Below are 27,334 nucleotides of genomic sequence, written 5' to 3' on the forward strand. Positions count from 1 at the left end.
AACATTAATTTTTAAAATAGGTATTATTGCTGGGATAGAGAAGGCAGAGGGGGTCAAACAGGTTGTTTTTAATTTTCAAGAAGATAAAAAAATTAAAAAGAAAGAAAAGGGAATCAGAGTGAGGAGAACAATTCTGCCCCGTGACCACTAGGTGGGGATGTTGGCCTAGAACAGTTGGGTTGCTGTTTGGGTGGGGAGTCCTGAAGATCAAAAGCCCTGAGGGCAGGGGAGGGGGAGGACATAATTTGGGTACATGGGAGGGGCTGGGAAGCAAGAGAGAGACAGGTACTAACAACTTGTGAACCCATTTGTATAAATACAGAGATAGGCACTGTATCAAAACATATAGCATCTATGAAATCTACCAGAGTCATGTATCTTTACATGCAGAATTATTTTTTTACATACTAAAGTCTTCCCCAAAGGATCTGCTTCAACATTACAATATACTTGAGCCTAAACCCTCAGATTTAATGAAAACATGTCTTAGAATGTATATCTTCCTCTTAAGTGCATTTGACTTTTCAACATTTCAACAGTGTGATTGTTCATCTCAAAAGTAATATAATTTCTCTGTCCTGGTACATGAAAATTTTATGGACTATAAGCACACATATACGTATATATACACACATACATAAACATCTATCTATCTATATATATACATATATAACACAGAAATAAATATCAAACTATTGCTTTAAAGATGAATCAAAGGAACACTAGTAAGAAAAAGATCTCTGTGAATTTTACATACTGGGACAGTCAGTCTCAGTGGTGAGAAAGGAGTTTGCGTAGATTGATACTGTTAAATTCTGTAGATACCAAAGAGGTTTAAGTAACTGGGATGTCAGAAAACTATCTGTACCTGTTGCTGACACCTTTTAGATTAGAGCCTGTATCAATAATTGTTACAGTATAAACATGCATGCTTTGTTTTCTGATGTCCCATTATAATGTTACAGAATTTACTAATACAGGCTTTGAAGACTTAAGTCCTAAGGAGTGAGCAACTTGTATCACTTTAAATATTCAGCTAGATGTACATTTTAAAAAAGTATTCTCCATTCCTTAAAATACTCCTTCAAGATGTTGCCCAGATATATTTATCACTTATCATGTCTCAATACCTAAAAATGAAAAAGGAAATTGACTTTTGGTTTAACAGCTCAGATCAGGAATGTCCCGCATGCGAGAAGCCCTAAGTGGGCTTGCTCAGCAGCGAGGGCCCCATGGACTAACGGCCTTGAAGGCCAGAGACTTTGGTCCTCTCAGTTCTGAAATCAATACTTCAGAGCAACAGAAAGAGAGTATGCACTTTCCTCCAGTCCTACAAAGTGGGAATAATTATCTTGAAAACATGCTGGGTTGTTTAATGATGACAGAAAGTCTGGCCATTCTATCATCATATACAATAAAAAGGAGATAGTCACAACATTAATAACAAAACTATTTAAACAGCATAAGTAGAGTTACGATTCCACTAACACTATTGTTACTTCTACCCTTAGTGTTACTTCACTGCCACCACAAAATGCATGCCTCAGAGCACATCTTTCAATAGTCCAAAACATTACATATGTACTTGATCACATAAGTGATGTTTCTGATGGTAGATGTTCAATGAACAGAATGGTCAATATTTTGAGAATGAAGAAAGGTGATGAAGAAACATGCATCCACAATATTCACACTATGGAAACAGTATGGAATGAACACATGGTTCTGTTTTCTAACAGTAAAGCTTATACTTACGAGAGAAAGATTTGGGAATTATTGCATGGAAATCCCTAAAGCCATCAGCCCCATATGTAACTGCAATAAAGAAGGCAAAGAGAAAGCTGAGTTTGTGATATGGTTTGAGAGATATAGTAAGAGTTTAAAAGAAAGCATCAATTTTTAAAAAGAAGGTATTATTGCTCAAAACCATTACTTAGTTAAAATGGAAGAGTACCAGATGTTAGAAGCAGGACTGACATCCTCAGAGGGCTGAGCTCACAGCATTATATCCTGCATAGCATCTCAGAGCCACTTTTGGTGTGTTCACTGTCATAGAAACATTCTAGAAGTATAAGAAACCTCTTAGGCAGAATTGGTACACAGATCCAAGATCCAAGCCTCAGAGTGGGGCTTCCCCCAGGAGAGTGTGTATCTTCACAAAAGCAGCATGTTTCTCATTGGGCTGAAGACAGAGCAAATGTTCCTCATTCAACATTTGATGTGCTCTTAGAAAGTGTTCATAGAAACTTGGATAATGTTCACACAGCATGTTGAGTGGAGAAAAATTAGTGTTTCCCTGAGCTCAGGAAGAGCCACCAGTTTTCTGTGGGAATGCCTTATCAGCTGCTTCCTTAAATGCTATCACTGCCTCAAATCTTCAAGTTCTTGTTCTGTTTTATAGGTACTCCCCAGAGTGTGCCTATGTCTGAAAACTTAGTAGATATCGCATATGCACACATATGTACACACACTCACACACACACAGTGTTCTCTCCAGTAACTGTCAGATTTGCACAGTATAGCTGCTAAATTAAACCTGTTGAATGGACCACTGAATTAGCAGAGCAAAGACTATGGTGTCCTGCAGGAAACAGACTTACTGAACTTTGCTGAAACCAGTGTCTTCCAAACTTACCTGACCACATATCCTCCCTTTTTCCATGAAGAATTTATTAAATATATTGGGATAATGGACAGACATAGTTTGGGAAACACTTCTAAAGTTGTTTCTTGAAGTGATTAACCCTCCATCTGCTTCTGTTTATACTGTTCCTTGATCACCCAGATCTAACAGAGAAAGCCTCTACCTGAGCCCTGTCTGACAGGGCTGTCCCCGGCAGGGCTGTGGGTGCACCTGTGCCGGATGGCCTGCAGATGGTCAGCAATGCAATGCCGCTTTTACAGGGGCCTTTGCCTTCTGTCTCCTGCACTGAGCTCTAACCCTTCATACCAGCTTCTCAAAACTCACTCACTCTGTGCATGGGCACACAACCAGCTCAGACAATGGGAGAAGAGGCAAAGATGTTTTAAAGGGTAAGAGCTACCTTTTTAAAAATGGGGACAATACATGACAGAATATAAAATTCAACAGGTTTAATTTAGCAGCTATACTGTGCAAATCTGACAGTTACTGGAGAGAACACTGTGTGTGTGTGAGTGTGTGTACATATGTGTGCATATGCGATATCTACTAAGTTTTCAGACATAGGCACACTCTGGGGAGTACCTATAAAACAGAACAAGAACTTGAAGATTTGAGGCAGTGATAGCATTTAAGAAAGCAGCTGATAAGGCATTCCCACAGAAAACTGGGGGGAATATAAAAACTTCCATGATTCCCTGAGATGGGAAAGTCCGCTTCTGGATGGGTCCCTTCAGCTTACAGGTCATGGCTGGTGTGCGTGTGAGCGTGCATATAGCAGTGGAGGTGTGCATGTTCACCTGTACACTGACAATAAATGAGCTAGAGATCAGAATGGAGCACAATTTATCTAAAAAGTGTCCCCCATAAGAAAATGTAGATTTGCACAGGTCTTGAGTAACTCATGTGTAAGCCTTGAAATATGCAATTTTGTCCAATACCTTCCATTTCACCCACTGCCATTTAGTATAGATAATGTTACAATACATTGTAAGATAAATGCACATCATTTTTCAATAGAATCAGTTCTTTGCCTAGGATAATCCAAATTAACTTTAAAATGTTTGTCTTTAATATTTGATTCTCTAAGAATCACAGAAAGTTTAAAATACTAAACATAACAGTGGCTATGGAGTTGTTCTACTTCCCCACAGGAAAGCTGAGCTGGTTCGTGTGCCATGCCACACATACTCACGTACATACCAGCTTCTGACTTCAGAGGAAGCAGAGTATGTTGTTCTGTATGGACAGGTGGCTGTGCACAGCAGGAAAACAAGAACTTGCCTTGCCCTGCCCTGTTCTGCTCTGCTTTATGCTTCTGTACCATGTCCAGTGTTTCATGGAAGGTGTTCACTGGGATGTTTGTAAATGCAGGTACACAAAACACTGCATAAACTGCCTGTCATCCCCATTGTGGTCCTGAGAGGCAAGAAGTGTCACCAGTTTACCAGCAAGAGACAGAACTCAAAGAAGTCCTGGAAGTCCCCATCTTGGTGGTTAGCAGGTAAGGATGCACACCTGAGACCACACCTCATTACCACCTTATTTTTGGGGTTCTAAACACACCTGCTACCCATGCAGGGCCCTTGGAAGCTGAGTTTCTTTTACAGGGCTCAAGCAGTGGTGGAAAGCATGTAAGTCACTCACCTGGGCATGCATGTGCACACTCAGGTGTGCATGTACACACACTGACCCACATACGTGAGTCACAATTCATTGACCAAGAGTCCCTTGTACAGTGAAGTGATTACCCACCAGTGATTTGGAAAGCGGGGACCCCTGCTCTGCCTCTGCCTGGCCACCAGCCCCTGTGAACCTGGTCCTCTTCGCGTGCAGGCAGTGAGAATGCAGTGTGGTCCGGTGAGTCCCTTGCTGTCCCTGAGCTGCTGGCCCCAGCGTTGTGCTGTCTGATGGTATTCACCCATTTCTGGTGAGCTTTAAAATCAGCAGCAAAACCCTTCTTCTCACTCACATGGGGAGATACAGTACAGGTGCAAGTCTGTTGTGTCCCGTCTCCTGTGAAGCAGACCTTCTCCTTGGTCCTAGACGCGGCCACCGTGGGAGCAGGGAAGTGCTTAGCCCATGATCGGCTCTCAGCCTTGTGTCCATTTCTTTGGCAAATTCCACCCCAAATTTTAGGGCATTGTTTTATAAAAGAGAGCAGGTAGTAAAAGATTCAATGCATCTTGGTTTCTAAATTTCATGAAATACCTTCTAACCAAGAGCAAATCTAATTCATTTGGTAGGAATTTTTATTCCCCATCACTAACATTTTCATGCAAAAGGCTGTTAATGCCTCAGATTCTCAATTCTATTCAGATTGTCAGATTGGTGAACATTTGGAATAAAGATTAAATGTCCAAAAACCACACTTCTTAGTTTCCATTCAGTTGTGTGGATGAACTTCTTGGCTGCTGTCACCTTCCAGAAACATTCAAATACACCAGCTTTTCAGAACAGGAGGGAGGAAGTCTGTTCCACTTACAAGTCAAAGAAGGAGTGGCAATTTTCTGGGAAGAGTAAACACATTTAGCTGTGTACTTAGGAGAGTGTAGAAATACGCTGGAGTTTGGCATGTCCATTCTTTAAGTCTTATTAACATGTTGGGCATGGCCAGACATTGTCTCTCATTAACTTGTGTAAGTTTAGTTTGCTGTGATCTTTACAAGTCCTACAGATCTAGTGAGAGGGTCCCCACCTGGGACGGTGAAGAAAGGCAAAGTAGAGGACCAGGTACCGCCTGGAGCTGAATCACCAAGGCCATGCTCCTGCTAGAGGCCCACTGTGCCCCAAATAGGTACCAAATCCAGCTTCCCTTGGGCTTCTTGCCCCCCTGGACAGTTGTGGGGTGGGTATTTGTGCTTACACCATCCTCTAAGCTAGGGAGCCCTGTGTTTTGTCAGGGGTAGAGAATGCTAGCTAACCTCTCTGGACAGCTCACTCTGGGAAGGTGTCATTCTGGCCTTACAGAAGAGGAAACGAAAATACAGACAAGTCTGAAGTCTGACCCACAGACACAGAGCCGAGGAACGTAGGTGTGAAGTGTCACTAAACTGAGTCACCCCTCAGCAGCTCCTTCCACTACATGCCCAGCTTCCCACTCTTCCTCCTTTCCAGATTTCAAGGGCCCTAGTGTGCATGTTACGGTGTACCCTGCATGGCCCCGGCATAATGCTCTGCACCAACGGCACAGCATGCTTGTCAAGGAAGGCAAACGGAGATATGCCAGGCCTCCTGACCTGGGCACTTCCCTGGGCTCGGTCACCGCCCAGCTGCCCTGTCTTCCCTCCATGTGCAAACGGGCACACCAAACCCAAACTCAGGGCCTCTCTCCAGACTGAGCTGTCCTTCCTCCACTGCACACACACCAGGGGCGCTCTTACCTGGATTCTGTACGTTCTAATGCGCGTGGGTGTGGCCTCCACCCTCGGCCTCCCACGGCCAATTTCTCTCTGAGTTCCTTCAAGGGTTCTCTTTTACTGCCTTCTGAGAACACTGAGCCCCAGCATGTCCACAAGGCCACTGCCTCACCCAGCCAGGGCTGCCTCAGGTCGCCCCACATCCTGCCAGCCCTTCCTGTCCACGCCCGGCACTGGTCTGCATCCTGTGGACCTTGCTTTCTGGCTCCCCTTCGATCCTACCCATTGCCCTAAGAGCAGCATCTCAAGCCCGCCTTTATCAGGTCACATCTATGTCCCAAGTTTCTGTTGGTCTGCACTGCTACAGTGTGACAAAAATCCCAAGTCCTGTGTCAACATCCCGCTAAGAGTGGTCAGCAAAGCAATGACTACCACCAGGTAATCCTATTCTGATAATCAAATAGATGAACCTTTTGGAAAATCCATACAAGACCAAACCCACCACCTACACCTCGTTTGTCAATTTTTGCTGTTTTCATTTAGCTGTCCGTGGAATTGTGTTCTAACTGCACCTCCACCACAGTGTGAATCCACTCTCCTGGCCCCAGCTCGGTGTGTCCTGTGCAGCTGTCCAGGTCCAGCTGTCCAGCTCCCCAAGCCGAGCTAGCAATGCTCCCCCACCCTCCGCAGGGCTTTAGCCCTCATGGGCCCTGTCTCTAGGCTATTAGAGTCCTTCTCTCCTGCACTGCAGAACCTCAGGACATGTGCCCAGTTCCAGGCTGGATGAGGTCTTGAGCCTAATTCTGTGCAAATATTGTGCACCCCTGCTCCCTACTTCCTTGCCTGCTGTGTGTGGCCTAGAAGATGCAAGGTGCTCACTACAGCATGGTTGAGCCAGTAACTTACTGCTTACTGCTCTCTGAAGGCACCCATCATATCTAGACATTTTCAGAAATCCACTTACCTTAAATGAGAAGTTGCAAAGTATGTGGCAGAAAGCACTTTATTGTCTACCTTGGTTTTGAGTGAGGTTCCAAGGAAACTCGGTGCAAATGAGTCACAGGGAAAGTCATTCTCACCCGTTTTCCATTCAGTGATGTACTTTCCTTAAGTTGTACAGACTGAGCTCACATGGACTGGCTTTCTGTGTGAATGGGTCCTCTGGCTTTTGCCTCTGTTGCACTGACTTACGGGGAGGAGGGGGCAGCTGCTGGGCAGCAGTGTACTCGGTCGGAGGGCCTCTGGCTCAGCCCCCCTCCAGCTATGCGGACTGGGTCAGGCGCTGACCTCTCTGAGCCTCAGTCTCCTCGTCTGCCCAGTGGGAATGATCACACCTAGTTTGTTAGGTTTATGTGCCGACTCATGGGGATGCTTACAAGGCCCCTGCTTCTCAGCTGGCTGTCAATGTCCTGCAGCTCTTTTTCTTGGTGGGAAGCCAGGGGCACATAAAGATAACACCTATCTTCTTGTTAAGGAAAACTGCCGACTGCAGGGCCAGTGGAATTACCTCCAGCCAACTAGCAGCCAGTTTTTCACACTGGGAAAAGCAACGGGCAGTGCTTTGTGAGACCAGTGGGGTGACAAGGATGGACATGTGCCCTCAGGGGAATGCTGTTGGCACCTCGAGACCCCAAGTCTGTGCAGGTTCCCCAGCCGCCCCACACCCCCAAGGCAGGTCCTCACCTCCATCTGGGCCTCACCCTGACAGTGCTCCCTGTGAACTGCCAGGTCAGGGGACAGCTCCGGCTGCCCCAAGCAGACTGTGACAGCGATGGCCAACGTAAGTCTGCTTATTTCAAATCACAGCTGTCGGGCCTGCTTCCAGGGGGCAATGCACAGAACTAAACAGCAGCCTGATTAGCAGGTGAGGGAAAGCCGATTTCTGACCCCTTCTCTCTTGACATAGCACCCCCGGGGGACCTGACTTGTCTGTTCCTGTTTCAATTAATTCAGTTTTAATTTTTCACAGGGGGGAAAAGCCTGGGGTTTAGAAAAGGAGGAATGGATACACAAAGACTTTTGTTCTGGAGTTCCATTCAGAAAACAGTAGGTGCAAAATGGTGGTTCTATTTATCTGTAAGTCATTGTTTTGGTGCCCTTTTCAATCTTCCATTATCCGCTCTTTGAGGCATATTTCACGATTTGAAGGTGAAACCCTCAACAGGTTAAACAATAGGTTTAAGGATATTTTCTGAAAATTTTTTGGGAAAAAAAATATTTGCCTATTCCTAAGATAATAAGCATACAGAAGTGCCAAGATGAATTTCTACAATTCACCTCTAACTCCTATAATCTAAAGAGAACTCTGGAAAAGTAGAACATGGAAAAATAATAATAAAAACAGAGTAGGAGAACTTAGTTTGTTCCAAAAAGAGAGAAGGAAGGGACACTTCCAGGCTCTGAATAAAGGCTGAAGAAAATTAAGGCAGCTGGGAAACACCGACAAGACAGAGAGGACTTGGGTTGTGCCGGGGAGGCTGAACTAGTGTGAGGCGCTGGACATGAGAGAAACATAGAATTTCATTTTGTATTTTCATTCCAAATCTTATTCCAATGAGGGATCACACAGGCCCAAACAGTAAGGGAAGGAAATTCTACAAAATACTTGGGCTGCACACAGTAGTGTGTACTGTGCCGATGGGTGGGGGCCCCCGAGCTCGGCAGTCCTCTGCATGCTGCAGCGGGGGTCCCGGGGTGTGGCATGTGGCCACTGTCTGGGTACATGCTCTGGCTGATGCAACTGTGCATGTTTTAGATGTGGTTTTCCATGGAGCAAGTTCTGATTGAGGTAACAGGTTGCAGTACTGCTGCCCGTGTTACAGGGAGTTTGGCCAAACAAGGCATTGAAGACTAAAGGGGATACTGGGCCTGACTGTGGGCCAAGGTGGGATATGCCCCACCTTGGGAGCAGGGTTTGCTGTGTGGGCCTCAGTGGAGGGGGCACAGGACACGCTGCTCCCAGCCGAAAGCAGGGAAGAGATAAAACAGGAGGGCTGGGGACTGCCAGCCCTGCTCTGTGGCATCCTCCCCAGGCTCTGTAAACACTCTGGGCCATTCCTCCTGTCCCCACAGCTGGCACTGTATCAAGCCCCAAAGATTCCAGGAGCACAGGCCCCACTTCAGGGAGGCCAGAGATAAAGTAATCTCCCCCAGGACACACAAGGGTGGTCCCTTGCTGTCCCTCCCTCCAGAAGCTCGGAGGCGTCCCTGCCAGAATTCCAGGCAAAAGGTGACTCAGCAGAGGAGGAGGAGGGCTGGGAAGGCCAGCTTGTGGGCACTGTCCAGGTCCCTGGACTCACTGGGCAGCAGCTTACATGTCATCACATGCAGCAGATCTTCAGGGGCAGTGGCCCTGGGATCATGTATGAAGCCTCTGGGGTGCTCAGCAGGCCACGGGTGACTTTCCCATACTATGGTGTCATGGGGCTCTCATTCTTGCCTTTCCCATCTTGTCTTGTTCTCAGCCCAGAAAGCACATTTCTCAGGCAGTTAGTGGCAGGTGGGGGCTAGGAAAGACCAGACTGTGTAAGACATCTCTGCAGGTCTGTCCCTAGGCTGATTGTGGAGGACAGGTGGGGCTGTGGTTGGGAGTAGTGGCCAGGACTGAGGCATGCAGGCAGGTAGATGCATCTGGCCCATGTATTAGGGCACACACGTGTGTGCATGAGTATGTATGAATGTGCATGTGTAAATGGCAAAGAGAGCTCTTCCTGCACCCATAGTTACAAAGAAGCTCAGTAAAACAGACTTGCAGGTAGAGTGCCCTGTGGCCCACAGAGCCTCTCCATGCAAAGGCAGCAGTGCAGACAGGGAGACAGCTGTCCCCAGGGGCCAGGCATCAGGTGAACTCCTCACCCTGGGCCTCGTTCCCGCCCGCAGCCCTAGGGCCAGAAGGCTGCAGATGGCGTTAGGTGGCTCCTGCTCCATCGGCCCCTGACCAGGAGGCCCTGCCCAGAGACTTCCTGGCAAGGAACGGCAGGTTGGCTGGCCGCATGCTCCTTGGTATAAACTCACAGAGGTGGTGGGGCAGCTGGGACAAGCGATGCACTTGCTTTAAGTTCTTTAATAACTAGTGTGACTTTCTTGCAAACCCAGGTGAGAAAAACTGGAAATACTTGGCCTTGATCACATTTCCTCTTAAGGAGCTCCTCAGACCTTCTCTTAAATCTTTACCTCCTGACATTCACACCTGCGTGTCTCCTGTGTGACACACGCTAAGCACGTGTTTGTGTCTCTCACAGAGGTCACAGAGGTGCATTCCCCGCTCACAGCCTGCCTGGGGCCCGTGGGCACGTCCAAGGGCCTGGCAGCTACAGAGTGAAGCTACCGCCTGCTGCCTGGGGCCTTGACTCCCAGCTGCCTCCACCCGGGATTCACTCAATTCTCAGCAGCCGCCTGCTTCCCGGCACTTCTACCAACATCTCACACCTCTTGGGAAGAACCTTCAAAATCACAGTTTTTTCCTAGTAGATGTCAGCTGTTTCTTAGGATTCGAGTATGTCAGAAAGTCCTGTCCTTCTCTTAGGCATCATTTCTGTGAAATAAGGGAGTTCCTCCCTTTCCCTCTCTCTCTCTAGTTTTATGATTCAACACTGTTTACTGAGAAACATGTGAAACGACCAGTATAGGTCATGAGTTCTTCTCATTTAAAATCCAAGCCATGCGGCAAGGCCACCGGCTCCCACAGCGGCCCCGCACGGGATGCTTCCTATAGGCTGGCTTCTTTCATTCTTGAAGCAGCCCTTAGGAAAGTACAGCCCACTTCACAAATGAGAGAAATAAGGTCAAGAGGCCACCTGCCCTGGTGCCCATGGGCACCTGCGGGGCCAGGGCAGGACCAGGGGCTGGAGTCCCAGTGTACAAGGCTGCACAGCCCATGCCCTCTACTCTGTGCATCTGCTTCTCCTCAGCTCGCCTTTGGGGTCCAAGGCCGCCAGAGGGCTAATCTGATTTGAAAACTCAGTAAAACACAGCGCCGGATTTCAACATCCGGCAGAGGGACTAAGAGACTAAGAGATCCTCCTCCTCGGCCTCTGTGGGGCTGAATGGACTTCTTTGAAGTTGATGGGTTTTTGACACGAGGCACTTTGAATAGGCCACACTATACAGCACATGAGGGGCAATTTATATTTCAGGTGTTGCAAAGTGTGGGCACAGAGCCCTGAGGGAGTCAGGGGGCAAGGCTGGAAGAGGAAACTAGGTTCTCTGCCTGCAAGAGTATGCAGGTGTGAGGGTGAAGGAGAAAGGCCCAGCGAAGGCCAGCCTGAGCTCAGCAGAGACTGGATCCCAACCACTGCGCAGAGTGCCTAGCCTCCTGGAGCAGCGGCTTCAAAAGTAAAGGCAGGGAGAGGGAATTCTAGCGGCCACACAAGGCATGGAGGTGGTCCCCGGCTGCCAAGCAGCTGTGGGACAGAGGAGCCCAGGGGCCAATGCAGGTGAGCTGTAGCGGTCCCTGCTCAAGGGCATCTCGGGGTGGGAACCGGGTCAGGCGTCAGGAGGGAGGTGCTGGTGGGAGGGGAGCTACCTTAAGACACCTCAGACAGAGAGAGGGAGGCACGTAGCCAGTGGGACAGGTGGCGAGGAAGGGGCCCAGCTTTGGACATGGGAAGTGGGCTCCCGAATCAGAAACATGTAGCCTCAGCCTCTGCTGCCAGGCAGGTCTGCAGGGAGTTGGTATTTGCACCGCTAATAGGAACAGCCAGGCTTTAGAGGAAAGTCATCCCAGTTTGGGTTCCCGAAGCTCCACTTCTGCATTCTGTCCCCTTCCCGCTCCTCCTCCTGCCTCATCCAGATGCCTCCAGAAGGAGGGCTCAGAACAGCTTGTGACACTGCAGAGTGTGTCATATTGTAACTGGGTTTCCACATCCTCCTGGCTGTATTGTAAAAGCCCTAGAAGAGGAACAAGGGCGAATAATGAAATACAGGAATGCAGGGAAAGAGGAAGCCGCTGAGAGACACCAGCCTAACCGAAATGCAAAGAATTATGGAGAAGTGACAGAAAGGGAAGCAAGAGCAGGGAATTGTACTGGTGTCTTAGCCAAGAGCGTTCATGCACACACACACACAGACAAATGCGTGCATTCACATACAGACACTTCCACACACTCACATTCCCAGACACACACATACATTCACACACACACACACACACACACACTCCCCCACACACTTACACTCCCACAGACATACACGAGCATTCACATACACACACTCCCCCACATACACTGACTCCCACGCACAGACACATGCATTCACATACACACACTTACACACACTCTCACGTACACAGAGACACGTGCATTCACATACATACGCTCCCACATGCTCACATGCCCAGAGACACACACATGCATTCACACACACACACACACACACACACACACACACACACACACACACACACACACACACTCACACTGCCTTTCTTGCACCTAAATCAAACGCCTAAAAGAGAGTGAGTTTCTGGTTCTTAGTTCTGAGGGACAGTGACAAGGTGACTCTGTAAGCCAGCTAGCTGGTGGATACAGGCCACGTGTCCCATGCCCATCTGCCCAAAACAGTACTAGATACAGAAATTTCGAATAATTCTCAGAGGCTGCTCTGTTATTTTTCTCTCGTATTTGAAAAGCCAGAGTAAAAACATGGTAACACTTCCTTGTGTAGTAATAAAACATTTAATTTTAGGGCCCAAAGAAATGGGCGAATGGAACAGAAAGCTTAAGTAATTCACCCAGGCAGATCGTCATGGGGACCTCTGGGTATCACCAGAACAGGCTAAGAGGGAAAGCCTGGAATCTAGGGAAAAATGAGAAAGAAACTGTGAATTAACCCGTTGGTGGCGTTTTCTGTTTGTGGAGATAACCTGAGCGCAGCTCGCGTCAAGGCATCCCACCGAAGGCTGCTTTGAACAGCTAGCTCCTTATCTCACATTCTCACCAGCCTGTGGCGGGGTGCGGGGCGGCCAAGTAGGGCCTCCCTCTCGCCCGCCTCCCGCGGCCTCTGAACGCGGATGGAAAGTTCCCGGACAGACGCAGGGTTTAGAATTAACGCACCATTTTCCCTCTTCCTTATTTTCCAAGAGGAACACTGGCTGCCCCAAGAACTAGTGTTGTGCTTGTAAAAACTACTGGGGATCTCCTGCAACTTTACATTTGAGAGTGCCTTCCCGCGAATAGTCCATTTATTCTTTTCTGGCCGACGCGTTGAAGTCGCCAGGGCTGTAATAGGGGAAGGACTGCGTGGCCCGGGACTGGAGGCGGACGTCACCTGCGGCCGGTGCGGGGTGCCAGGCGGGCTGGCCCTGGAGGCTGCCCTGCGCGAGCGGCTGCCCGGGGCGGCGGGCGCTGCCGGCTCGGCCACTCCTCCCCGCCGGCCCCGCCCTCACCAAGCCCGGGCTGCCGTCCGCCGCGCCCCGTGACTCCGCCTCCCGGCCCGGGGTGAACGTCCTGCAGGGCTTGCTGTGCATCGCCCGTTGTTCTACCCCAACGTGACGTGTGGGATACCGAAGTGTGACACGGACGTGGCCCAAGCACACCACGAAACCGAGACACAGCCCTCCCTCCACAAACTTCCGCTTTTTCGAGCACTTTTAGGAGCACCTGCGGCACCACCTCCCGGTGCAAGGAACATGCTGCGTCCCTCCCGAGGCCACAGGCCTGTCACCAAGGGCACTGTTCACTCTTCAAAGTCTTTCCATTACAAGGAGGAAAAGGGCAGTGAGGCCAGAGAAGGTGACAGAGGCCTGAGGCTGCAACACGCCCGGGTTCTTGTCTTTCCCTTTGGTTTGTAGGTTAGTTTCTCACCTCTGACCCGTGTTCTTCTCTGTTTTTCTTTTCTTTTTTTTTCCTATCTAAACAGAAAGTACAGGGTAGCAAAGACCCCTCTGGGGGTCACAGCCGTGCCTCTGCGCCTGTGCCCTGCCAGCCTCCACGCCCTCTAGCAGGCAGGTGGATCCTACCGCACCCAGGCTCGCTGCCCCTCTGCGTTCTGCCTCCGCTGCGCACTCGAGGACGCACACCTCTTCGGGGCGACCCTGGGCCGTTGGGGGGCGCCACACAGGCCGCCCCTGCTTTCTGCCTTGCAGCCGGCAGGTGGGATGGAAGTCCGTCCCACTGCAGATGTGCCAGTACCCTGAGGTGGATTGCCCTGTGGCACTGGTTTTCTCTTTTTCTTTCTTCCCTGTCCCCTGCTCCTGACCTCGAGGGCCACCTTTTAGGGGAAATGAACACTGCTCGCAGCACAGGTCGGCTGCTCTGCGGGGGATCCTGGCTGGGACAACCACCTACCTCTTCAAAACACGGAAAAGCAAGCACCTTGCGTGGATCAAGCCTGGTGGATGTTTTTAAGGCCTGAGTTACAGATAAATGCAGGCAGAACCCATAGTCCAGTGCCATCCAAGGGAGGTGCTCTCGGGGGAACTCTGCCTTTGCTGCGTCCTTTCATCGTTGAGTTTTAATACAATCCCACATCCTGGCTCTGGGTCTCCTACCTTGTAGCAGAGGTGAGGAACACGGAAAAGGATGGTTGGCATTTTTTAATAAGTGAAAGATTTTGTAACTTGCTAGTAGCTTTAGAGGTTCACCAACAGGAGACGCCCATCAGTAAAACGGCACAGGGGAAGGGCTCATGGAGCCGAAGCTGCACTTCCTGTGGCATGGCCCCCAGGCTTCTCACAGCCCCTGGGGCCAGCGACCTGGCTCACGTGGAGGCCCTGATACTCCCGCCCTCAGCTTCCCTACCGAGAAACTGGCTCTGATGGGCAGTCACTCCTTTTGGTATTTCAGAGGGCCCCTAATGTTACAGCTGAGGTGAGACATAATAAGGGTGGCCAACTTCTCTTGCTATTCTCCTCCACGAGCATTAGTACAAGCACTGCAGAAATTAAGCCTCAGGGGCAAATGCCAAAGAGAAGGGAAGGACCCGTAGCCACATGTCCAAGGGCTAGCCAGACATCAGGCCCATTCTAGGAAGGTGTGGTGGTGCATCAAGGGTCTGCAGGCCAGAACAGCACGAATGGCAAGAGATGTGATGGGCCGGATTCAGGGGAAAGGAAGGCAGATTCCTCTTTGTCTCCCTCCCTTCCTTCTCCCGCCTCAGTGCCCTGAAGTCTGGAAAAAAATGCAACTTCAAATTCCACAAGATGGCAGAGGAAGAGGATGGGCCACTGAAGTGTGACCTGGCATGGCACCATTACTGCCTGCTCCTGGTCCTCCCAGTCTCAGCTCTTCAAGCTTCCGTCTTTTATGATGCGATTCTACCATGAGATCCAAGCCAGGAAAAGAGATTTGGGAAGCCATAACCTTGCTTATGAGCAATACTTGCTTTTCAGAAAACAAAGTATTAAAAAGATCCTGAAAACGTGCGAGGGAAGAATACACACCGTGTGAGTCCACAGAAAGTTCTATCCTGTGTAATGACAAAACATTCTTACTTAGGTTGTCCATTATCCCAAGCTATGGCATGGTTGAGGGCCATGCAAAGTAAGTTCTGATCAAGTGATATAAGAAATAACCACACATTAGATAAAGAGTTGGTATTAGTAGCCTTTTATCACTTGGCAGTTTCGGTTTGGTGATAGAAAGAAGCCCTTGAGCTAAAACTTCACACGTTTACTCCTGGGTGAGTCGCCCCCACACTCGTGGCTAGCTTCTCCACCCCCACCTGATGCACGGTTGTGAAAGTGATCAAATGGGTCTTTCCTCTCTTAACACTCAGAAGACTAGAAGTTACAAATTAGAAAGTAGAGGAAGAGACTGAAAATACTATCCCAACAGATGAGAGAACTCAAAGCCAGGGTCACCTGGGGAACAGAGACAAGCTCTGTGTGCATGTCTGTTTCTGAAGTGAAGTCCAGGACCTGCACAGTCAGAGAAGCGCAAGTGTGCCCCTGGGCTGCACAAGGACTGTGTCTGCCATCTGCACTGGAATGCAAATCTGGAAGCCAATATCCTACTCCGTGGGAGGCAGGAGGGTTGTTTGCTGAGGAAGTGAATAAATGAATGAGCAAGTGAATGAAGGGGTAACACTCCTCCCTGCTCACGGGGTCTACCACTTACAGAGCATGTGCCCAGAAGCAAGCTCTCCACAGCGCTGAGTATCTGTAACAGTGCACTGGGGTTAAGCAGAAAAGGTTACGGTAGTTTCAGGATATTCATAAAAGGCTCTTAGGTGAGTCTAGTAGGTTCTAGAAAGATTCCTTAAAGGGTTAAAATACAACTGAATGCAAAATGGGTAGGTTCGAGTAGTTTAGAAATATTTAGTCTTAGACATGATCCCTTTCCACAAATGCTGGATGAATGAGATGTCGGCCAAGGTGAACTTTGCCCATCAAGTGCGAACATGAGCTGTGAATATGGGTGTCAGGCAGGTTCAGGCCGAGACATCCCAGAGACTCAAGAGACATTTGCTGCGATGAAGGCATCACTGGCAGGCTTGCTGAACAACTTCATACATGACTGGGACAGTGAATTCCACTCTGCCTATTGTAGAGCTGCTTGCAACTATGTGCAAAATGCACAAATCTTAGATGGGAGAGAAAGAGCTTGGTGTCTACTGCTTCCAGGGTCCTGCTGCCAGGAAGGTAGATATGGAGGAAATGCAGAACATTCTGAGATTAAAAACAGGAAATGGGTGAATTCAGTGCCCCTTCTGGGAAATGATGAAATGAAATGTGTTTCAACCCTAAGGTGTAATCATGTAAAACTTAGTTTATCAAGGTTATTAAGACATATATTCTCATCAAGATAAATGACTTTAAAATTCAAAAGCCCAACTAATACAGTGGTTAAGTCCACTCCCCTCCCATATGATAGTTACAAGGAGCTAGATGCTCAGGTGTTTTCTATTAACAGACAATAAAAAGGAGGAAGTTCAAAATGAACAATTGTGATGTGGTAAATATTTTGATGATCTCAAATCAGAACTTACAAAGTTGGTAATTGTTTGGTTTTGTTCAGAGATGTATTACATGAATTGAATTAAAAAAGAATCATGGGGTTAAAACATCAACCCCCTATGCTAGAAAGCACAGCTGGCATTTTCAAAAGCAGGTCTTCAGTGGTGAGTAAACTAGAGCCCACTGTGGCTCTGACCCTTGGGGACCCAGGCAGGGCCCCCTGCAACACCGCCATTGAGCTAACCACTGAAACCCAGCACACAGGGATGGCAAAGTACCGACAGCTCAGCTCGCCCGGAGACTTCTTTCACAGACTGACACCCAGAGCAGTTGTACGGATTGCACCAAAGATCTACCTGTATGAGTAACTGATGCAAATGAGAGACAATGAAAGAACAGAAAATGATGGGAACTCTAACAGCATAAATATTTTCACACTTCAATGACACATTTCTAACGGTTAAGAGTGAGGCGGTTATCTGGGCATGATGTAAGGCCATTGTCAGAGTCTTTCATTGGTGTGACATGCAAGTAGGACCCGACTTAGTCTCCCGTTTTCCTGAGGATTCTATGTCCAGCTGGAAAGCCACCTCCAAGCAAACTCACACTCAGGGAGAAGGACTGTGGCATGGATGCTGGGAGGTTCAGAAACCACACCTGCCCCGTTCACCTGGTTCCCAGATATGCCTGAAGCAAACAGGGCATCTGCACCCATGAGACCAGCTGAGGCAGGACAGCGGTGAGGAGGAAGGGTCTGCACTGCCTTCTGAGAAACAGAGATCGGCATGGACAGCTGGGCACTTCGTCAAGGAGCCTCTTCCCTGAACGCATCCCAAGATTTCCCTCTGGAGGTGGCGTTGGCGTGTGACTGCTCAGAGGAAGGGGCAGCCAGCTCAAAGCCACATGGTCACCGATGGTGACTCCCACCCAGGCCTGCCTGACCACAGCACTGGCCCCCTCCCACTGCACCCCCACTCACGGATGCTGGGTCCTCCTCTCTCTGCTCCAGCACCTCCACGGCCCCGGGGATCATTTCATTTGCTTCCCACATGGGTTCCTGCACCTGACTTCGGTATTTTCAGACCTACAACTTTCTGAATGAATTTGTAAAATAAATATGACAAGCTAGTTGTTTCCAAAGCCTTGACTCAACCTCTATAAGGAGGGTTGCCACCTGTCCCAAATGTATTTCTTGTAGATCCTATAACATGACTTAAAATGTACGGATGGATGGCTGAGATGTGGCAGTTTTCAATCAGGGTGAAACAACATGCTGTGAGCCTACTTGATGAAAGGCAATAGGATAAGAGGTTTGAACTGTTTTGTGCTGACTATCCCAAGTCCTGCTTTGTTTACTCTTGTTGGCTGTTTTCCATGTCTGTCTTCAGAAGGGCTGCCTTAACCATATCGGGCACCAGGCCTCGACTCCTGAAATGAACTGGTGGCAGAGCCTCTGCAGTTCTATGAACGATGTCCCTGGTTTCAGAACCACACATTCTGCTTCTGATCTAGGTGCCATGGTGATGATGAAGTACCACCTTACAGAGGTGTTTTACCCCAAAGAATGTGCCAAAAACAACTGTTTTTCAATGTATGTATCCCACTCTTATTTTCTTTTTGGGGTGAGAATTTTGCTAACAGGCAATCTGTGGGGGCATCTCATGAAATCACTTATCAGCACCCTTTTCCTGTTTTGGGTGGGACCCTTATGTTCTTTCCATGGATTATGAAAAGTCAGGCATGTCATTTCCAGTGGCAGCAAATGAAGACTTCAAAGAATTCATTTTTCTGATAACACCCCAAAATGAATTTCTTTCACTATTTAACAATGTGGAAGGTATGGCCAACTGATGGGAAATCACAGGTATGTCTCTCTGACATGTGAATTCTCCTGGAAATGCCCCTGGCATATCACAGGAAAATCTTGGGATTTTCTTTATTCTTCCTAACTAAAGAAAATACCATGTTTCATACTTTGATTATATTAAAATGTCTCTCCCTCCTCAACCAGTTCCCAACTCCATTTCTCTGTGGATCTTGGAATGTGAACCTTGCTGACACACAGAGTTGGGCAAGTGGGAGTGGAAATCTGTTCACCAAACATTGTCCAACACAAAGCACGATGGCTGCACAGTCTGTCCACATACCTGTTTGGTGAAGCACACTTCCTATCTGACTTCCCTCATACTGACACTTTCTAAGAAATCTTTCCATATTTATGATATTCTACCTGCAACTTCACCGATTCACAAAATGATCAGATGCAGCATCAGACATGTAAACTGAACTGTGGACGTTATGGATTGAAGGGATGGACCACTTTGTTTAAAGATAACATTTTCATTTATAAAAGGAAAAGTCAGACTTAATTAGGAATCTGATAGAGACAGCTACTTGCAAGACTAGCTTCATCTAGAATAAGGCATGATAAAGGAGCATTCCAGTGGGAACGATGGAATTTTTCTGCTTTTGCTTTAATGCATTTTGGTGTGAGTTTTGCTCCTTTCAAGGAACTTGAAAACCTTTGGTTTTCAATGGTTGAAAAGCATGACTTTGACCTTGGGCCTGGTTCGCTGACAAGCTATCATGAACTCCTTCCTTCTACACAGGCTTGCACCAACAGTGAGGCCAGGGTTCCCAGGAGCCAGGGATCAGACAGTCCTTAGCAGCCCATGCATGCCAGTTTCATCTCCTTATAAAACAGATTATCTGAAAGTTAAATATAAAAAAGGGCTCCATTTTCGGCTGGGCATCTCATGAAGTTCCTGTGGAAATAAGCATTTCAAGGGAACGAATTCCCTTATTCACCACTGCACTCGTGTCTACACATGGAGCTGTTCCAGAAAGATCTTAACAGGCTGAAGGGAATACAATGCCCCAAACAGGACAATGATAATTTCCAGATCCTACTCTCGGGCCCAAATATCAAAGGCACAGGGGATGGTCCTAACAGCTGTTCCCAAGAGACTGATGCACAAGTTCCTAGTTGACAGTTACCACGGGTATGGCTGTGCAGACCTAACGCAACCATCTGTGTGTGCCACACTGGAGGCATCTGGCGTCTGGGGCAAGGGAGGCTCAATTCCTCCATTCTCTCTGCCCCTCATAAGTATAAAATTAGCTTTGGCCTGCTGTCTTCCATCACACCCTGAAGGCTGGAGATGTGGACACAGGCGGGCTCATCAGATGCAGTGCCAAAGCTTTGCTGTCATTTGCATTCCCTGCCAGGGCCGGGGAGGTCCGTCAGGCCATGTTTTAGGAAGGGCTTGTGCACAGTGAGGAGAAGAAAGCAAACGTTTTACGAGGTTTATTTCCCCACAGTGGGAGGAAACCAGGAAATGGTAGCCAGGAGAAGGGGATGTTGAGAGGGCCTAGCAGAGCTGTACCCAGGGAGCTGAAGGGCACTCACACTTATGAGAAAGTGTTAATGCTGCAGGCAGCTGCAGGGATGGCTCTTGGAAGAAGCACACTTAGTTCATGGCTTCCTAATAATCACTGTCTCTTTACAGCGACAGCAGGCTGTCTACAGGGGAGTCCAAAGGGGCTGACCCTTCACGTGTCAAGGGTGCTGAAGGATTTCTGCCCTGGGCTCAAGATCGGGCAGCAGCCTTCCATCTGGGATGTTTTCTGGGGTGGGACCCCACTGCAGAGCAGCAACACAACACCTGTCAGACCAGCTGCACAGCAGGCTCTGTGGGTACTGAGGTGGAGGAAGGTGATAGCATCAGAGGCTCTCCTGAATTTTTCCTTATTTCATTCATGCACAGACAGAAGCTCCGATTCACCTCTGCACTAGGGAGATGGTCATCCTGCCATCAGAGCATTCAGTAAAAGCAGCCATGAATGTCAATGCATCATGCTAACTGTTCTAATGAAAACCAGCAGATGTTTAAAACACAGAGTTGTCTATGGGACAATAAGATAGTTTTTTCTCTGTTTTCCCTTTTTACTATTTTTCTCTCTCTGCTCAGCTGCATCCTTCCTCTCTCCACCAGAAGGTAAACTCTTTGAGCCCATGGATCCTACCTTCCTTGGTCACCCCTGAGCCTAGCAGGGTGCCTGGAACACGGCAGGTACTTGGCAAGCGCTGACCTCAGTAACTGAGACTCTAAAGGGCGCTGCAGCTCCACCTCCAGCCTGTGTCTTTGCATGCTGGAATGTGGACACCTTTCAAAACCCGTGCTAGTAATTTAGCTTCAAATCTACCACAGAGTGTGTGCAAGGATTCTCTGGAGGTGTATGCAGTTTATTTAACTCCTGGAGGGAACCAGTTCTCACACATCTTTGATTTTCCATGACATCTAGTCGAGTAGCTTGTAATGGATTCAGTGACTGCACTTGGAAGACAATATACTTTTGAGTAAAATGTTATTAGGCACTCAGATTTCTTTACAATTTTCAAGACTGAATAGGATAAAATAAATTCAAAGTATATACCTGTGAACATTTTAATAAGATGGCAATTCAATGCAGGATACATTAATAATTTCTGAGATCCCAGGATGCTGTTCCTGAAAGGGCTGGGTGAAGGCCAGAGGGATGTCCTTCACAGACTCTACACTGCAAAGCAAATTCTAGTGACACAGCAAAACTGAACATATCAATTTCTCTTATCTTTTCCATCTATATTTGATTTAAATTTTTAGATGACACATTTGACTTCCTGCCCCCTCCACTTTGTACGCACTGTTCCCCTTCCCTTCTGTGTTTACTATTTTCATATGGTTGAAATGTTAATTTCATACTTTCAACTCCCTCCTGAGATGATTTTCTGTTTTTACAGTCAGTGTTATGAGAAAGTACAAAGAGAGAATTTTCACAATACACAGAACTTACTGTCTCTGTAAGTCAGGTGTTTATTGTGCTCCTGCTTTGTGATCTGTGATGGAGAAGCAACAGAAAGAAGTGATGCCTGCCTGCTAGGAACACGCAGCCTGGCCGAATGCAGGGCTCCCCTTGTGGTAGCTTACACCCAAACGCCAGGTGTGGGCACCACAGATGTCTTTACACTGCTTTTAGCACTGAAGGAGGGGAAGGATTCTAGATGTACTCAGATGAACTTAGGTAAATAGTTTGGAAGTTGCACAATACATTTCCAGAGGGAAAACAATGTAAAGGACACATGGGTGAATGGCCTTACAGGTTGCCAATGTGTAAAGAGAAGGAACCTACAAAGGCTGCTGAATGATCTTATCAAGGATTCACCGGACAAATGAACACAGAGGTCAGCAAAGGATGTGGCCTGTCCGCCTGTCCACACATGAGCGAATGTGTACAGTAAACATGTGGCAAAACGTTCATCCTTTCCAACCCAGCTGGGCAAGTTAATGGATTTTTAAAATACCACTTTACACAGTATGCTTTTAGGAAAAATGTCTGATTCATTTTCTGCAGCTGAAGATAGCAGAGCTCTGAGGGAGGTATGGTGCACAGCACAGCTGTGGTGAGGCAGATGGCCGAGACCTCACCCAGAACTTCTGCTTCAAATCCTTCTACAGTCTGGACTCATCTTCTGGAGGTGTTCTCTTAGCATGATTGATGAATCAGCCCAGGACACCCCAAGTACATCCAGCTAAGGAGGGGGTGCTTCCGCGGCTAAGGACAGCAGCCTTTTCACACAGTGGGCTTTTCCTGGTACAACCTCGTGTACAAAGAAGTAGTTCTCATTGTCAATAACACCTGTACCAGGAATCCCTTGTCTGATTCATTCAACAAACAGCACAAAGCACGAGTAGCTGAGCTTGAGGCCTGCCATATGCCAGGAGATAATCCAGGTAATGCTTTGAATTACCTATGACACAGGTGAGCATTCTGGAGGGCACTGCCACAGCCTTGCCGTTATGCCACCTGAAGAGGTTTATTCCTGGGCAAGGTTTCAGTCACTGGTCCTTGGACACAAGTAACAGAAATTTGAGGAAACTGCCTCATGATCAGTGTTAAAAGAAAGGAAAGAAGAAAGGCAGGGAGGTAAGAAAGAAGGAAGAAGGAAAGTAAAAAAGGAGGAAAGATACCAGGAAAGGGATCAAAAGATAGTAAGAACACCATCAGCCACAGGGTTGAATCTGTGACTCTTGGGTCACAGTGCACTCAGGAAATACAGCAGCCACATGAATACACACTGTCTCCTGAAATGCAAGACAAGCACCAGATAGTAAGCACCCAGCATCCCTGACACAGGAAGGCTGGGATGTGGGGTGCCCACACACAGCTAGGTGGGGTCAAGTGCCGGGGGCCCCAGGCATGGGTGGTGAGGACCTGGGTGCGGAGGTGAAGGATCAGGCTTGTTTTCTCAGGCTGCAGTACATGCTGCCTTCCTTTCCCCTATTAAAAAAAAAAGCAGCATGTTGGACTGTACTGGGGTATGTGGAGGGGACTTGATGATGGGGGGAGTCTAGTAACCACAATGTTGCTCGTGTAATTGTAGATTAAGATACCAAAAAAACCTTTCCTTTACCACCTCTGCTCCATTGCTTCATCAGGTGGCAGCAGCATCTTTTAGGAAGGTATCAAGAAGCTTCATTCTCCACGATTTTTGCAAACAGTCCTACAGGTGTGATGGTGTCCCTCTTTGAAGCCTGTTTCACTTAGTGCCTGTCCTCAGTGGCATGCCCTTTGAATGTGTTTTATGTCTACAAAGCAATTGCCTTGTTTCAAAAAATTCAAAAGGATTTACCAACTCCCAAAATTACCATAGAGAGTGCATGAGGAGAGAATGAATAGCTGGAATCTAAAACTAAAAATAATGTATTTTTGCATTTAATTCAGCCACTGTGCTTTGGAAAACTGTTTTACATGTTTACATTTTGCTTTATTCTCATTACTTTGTACTTGATCGAATGCTTGCTTGAACTATAGTTAAAACAGAACTACACAAAATAAGTCCAATTGATGTAAAAATTGGACGGGACCTGCATTCTCTCTACATCAAATGTGGCCAAAAAGGAGGAACCAGGAAGCAAATTTTCACATTCACTTGTGATGACAACTGAGAAAATGTTTTAAAGGGAAAACTGATGTAAAAACTACTTTAGAGAGTTGATAAATGACGAGTTTTTGGCTAAATTTCAGCAAGGACTAGAAAGATGTTCAATAATATAACGACATACTCCTCTCCAGCACTCTAGGCCTGTGCTTCCAAAAGGCAGCCTGGCCAGAGATGGCTTCTGAGCACCTGAAATGGGGCCCATCCCGGAGTGACAAGGGCTGTAAGCCTAACACACAGGTTTCAAGGGCTACAAAGAAAGAGGACTATCCTCATTGCTGACTGTTCATATTGAGTACATGCTCAAATGATATTTTGGGTATACTGAGTTAAATAAAACATTTGAAAACTTTACCTGTGCCATTTTTCCTTTTTTTATTGTATCTACTAGAAAACTGAGAATTACATTTGCAGGTCTCATTATATTTTCATCGAACAGCGCTCTCCTAGAGCATTTCACAAATCAGTTCCAGAAATATCATTCATCTATGGTTATATGAATGTGGTTATCATGCATCTGTGAAACCTCTGTCCCCAAACAAGGACTGCCCACAGCTGCCCTGTCTCCTGAGAGAGAAAGCCTGGCTGCCTGCAGAGGGTCTGAGTGGGAAGATCCCACACCTAACATTTAGGGGCGTGCATGGGTGCACATGTGTGAGCACGGCAGGATGATTTAAGGATCAATTTTTAGGAGACATTCTATCAATAATACAAAAGTTATTAAATGGGAAAACAAACAAATACAAACCCGTGACAGAATGTGGGAGCCCCACAGCTCCACAGTCAAATGTAAAGGATCAGTATTGAGACCATTTGTTTATAATAGTAATAGTGGCACTACTTTAAAACTGTGAGCAATACCATGTTTATAATGACAAAAAAAATATATATATATATATACCTGTTCTCTTCTCAGGATTAAAACCACTTCACGCAAAACCACAGCACTCTCCAGCGAACATGACTTTCACCGAAGGCAGCTTAAACTGTGATGCTGAGGTTAAGTAAATGGTAGCTACACCAGATGATACTTGATTGTCATTACTTAACATTATGGTGGCTGCCAACAGAGTGCTCTGGGGCACACTGGCCGAGTCATATTTTTATTGCTACCATGTTTAACTGGAGAGTCTAGAGATATTGAGAAAGCAGCACAATTCTTCTGGATTCTGAGAAGAATAAAAATAATCATATAGCTGCCTGCAGGGCTATAATAAAAGTCCTTTTCTCACTGCAGCAGGATTTCATGTCTAGTGGGACAGTTCTTCATTCAGATGAAGAGCACGGCCCATTGTGCTACGCGCTCTGTGACTGCAGCCAGGACCCGGGGTTGAAGACCTCCCATCAACCTCACCGCCCCGTGGGGGAAGACAGCGGATGTTCAGGGCACCCCTGGAATCATGCCCGGGTGATTTCAGTGGAAATGGACAGCCTGCAGCCATATCCCCCACAGGGGAAGTACTCTCCTGGCAGGCAGCCTTGCAGACACACACCCAAGCCCTACTGCTCAGAGATCCTGCCACTGAGCTCACTCTTGCAAGTGGGCAGGAAACAGTTCTTCGGTTAATTGTGCTGCCGCATCAGGTGCTTTGAGGAGGAATGTGGCAACAGTCTCTCCCAGGAACAGGAACAGAGCCCTTCACCAGCCCAGTTAGCTTCTGATTCCCCAGCCTCTCCTGTGTGGCTAACCACCTTACTGAGAAAGTGTCCTACTGAAACTGTGCAAAGGAATATACACAGGGACAAGGGAAGAGGTCATGTCCCACATCTGTACACACACATCAGGGTTCTAGTTAATCCAAGGAACTCAGTAACAGAATTATTTTGAGAAGCCCAAGCTCAACCCCACATTGTGAAGGATATTGCGAGGCTAATAATCTCATAAATAAGATAGAGTCCTCCTCTAATCACACCCCCAGCAACAAAAGGGACATGCCAAATAAATATTCTATTTGTTAAAAGAGTCTAGTTGGTCTGACATTTCCAGTCTGTGATACAATAGCCAAGAGTCACATGGAATCAACACTTCTGCTGGACGAACTATCTGCCCCCTTACTGCCCATGATCTTCCCAACAGGCTCACTTTTCCATAACCCCTCCAAAAACAGCCCTGCCCCTACCTCCACACCCACTGCAGCCACAAAATAATGCCTGCTTCCCAATTTCACTGCAGCTGTCAGGACATTAAATGTTGTATTTAAGCTAGTAGGGTGCATGTACACCCACTCTCAAAAAAAGAAAAAAAGCCCTAATTGTAGCATTTCCCATGTCTGTGGTGTAAATCCTTCCACCACAGTTGGCTCAAGCTACCAACAGTTGAACCAGAGCCTGGCAGCTTTTCTGAATCTGTAACAGTCGGCCAGTTCCCACTGGCTCCAGCACATGATGAGCTTGGACGCACATTTGAGCTCCCTACACGTTTCTGTTGTCCCCCAAATCCTAACAGGCAAGGCGTGTACAATTTTGAGCAGCTCTGCGGTAATGTGTGAAGTGTAGTTCTCGCTAAGACCTTGAAGAGTGCTGGGCTTATCTGGCGGGTACAGTAGCCAGGCCTCAACCACGCTCAAGCTGGGGAGCAGCAAGGCAACTTCCTGGGGTGGCCGGCTCAGCTGAACAATTGTTTGCACCGAATTGAACTGGTTCTGTGGAAACTCTGCAGGCAATGGTTAGGGCTCTGCTCTGTTTAAACCTTTTTACTTTTGCATAAAAGGAGGGGAAGCCTTTTTTTTTTTCTGGGTTATATTTACACTTCCCAAATCAGAAAATGTCCTAACCAGATAGGAGGACAGGTGGTAACTGGCAACCACAGCTCAAAACCTTCTTTTTTTTTTTTTTCCATTTCTTTCTGAAACCCCATGTAGAAGGAAAGTTAACGAAATGTCGGTTGGTTGTATTCTACACAGAGCTAACTATTCTTTCAACACAGATAGAGCAAAGAAGAAAATAAAATTGGGACCAGAAACCTAGAACAGAAAATGTTTATCTACTCCAGTTGATAAGTATCTATCTTTATTTCCCTTAGCAAACCAATTAGGAACCACCTGATCCTGAATTTAAGTTGTTAGAATAAAATGAAGATAAGATGAACATTGGTCACTGTTTGCAAAAATCAACAACTTTTCAAAGGTGACATGCATTTTGCAAACATGAAATAAACACCGGAAGCATGGTGGAAAATGCCAGGGTCAGCTTTTCAATCTTGTCTGACCCAGTTTTCCTAGAGGTATTCCTTTTCTTTTCAATTCAGACCCCCAGTTCTGGAACACGACTGACTATATTAAAACATTTTAAACAAGCAGCCAAATGTTGGCCCTCTGAAGGTGCAAAGCTCTCATGTGTGGAATGTGGGGGGGACAGGGGACGATGAATGCATTAGGTTGAATGGGGAGCTTCAATCCGGGTTCTCACCTGGAGAGTATGTGGAGATACTTGGGGCCTCATGGTGAGGTGTGATATGG

General features: G+C 47.3%; 1 protein-coding gene across 9 annotated transcripts in view; it reads right to left on the bottom strand.

Annotated features, from left to right (window-relative positions):
- The window catches only part of IKZF1 (IKAROS family zinc finger 1), a 90,123-nt gene that overhangs the window by 32,079 nt on the left and 30,710 nt on the right, over positions 1-27,334 (bottom strand). For 5 of the 9 annotated variants that reach the window (XM_057505332.1, XM_036918829.2, XM_036918822.2 and 2 more), the window contains exon 4: positions 1,756-1,815. The exons of the other annotated variants lie outside the window; for them this stretch is intronic. In XM_057505332.1, coding sequence (XP_057361315.1) covers positions 1,756-1,815 — 60 coding nt within the window. The remainder of the gene's footprint in view (positions 1-1,755; positions 1,816-27,334) is intronic. 9 annotated transcript variants of the gene reach the window in all.

This window comes from Manis pentadactyla, chromosome 7 (assembly GCF_030020395.1).
Source record: "Manis pentadactyla isolate mManPen7 chromosome 7, mManPen7.hap1, whole genome shotgun sequence".
NCBI lineage: Eukaryota > Metazoa > Chordata > Mammalia > Pholidota > Manidae > Manis > Manis pentadactyla.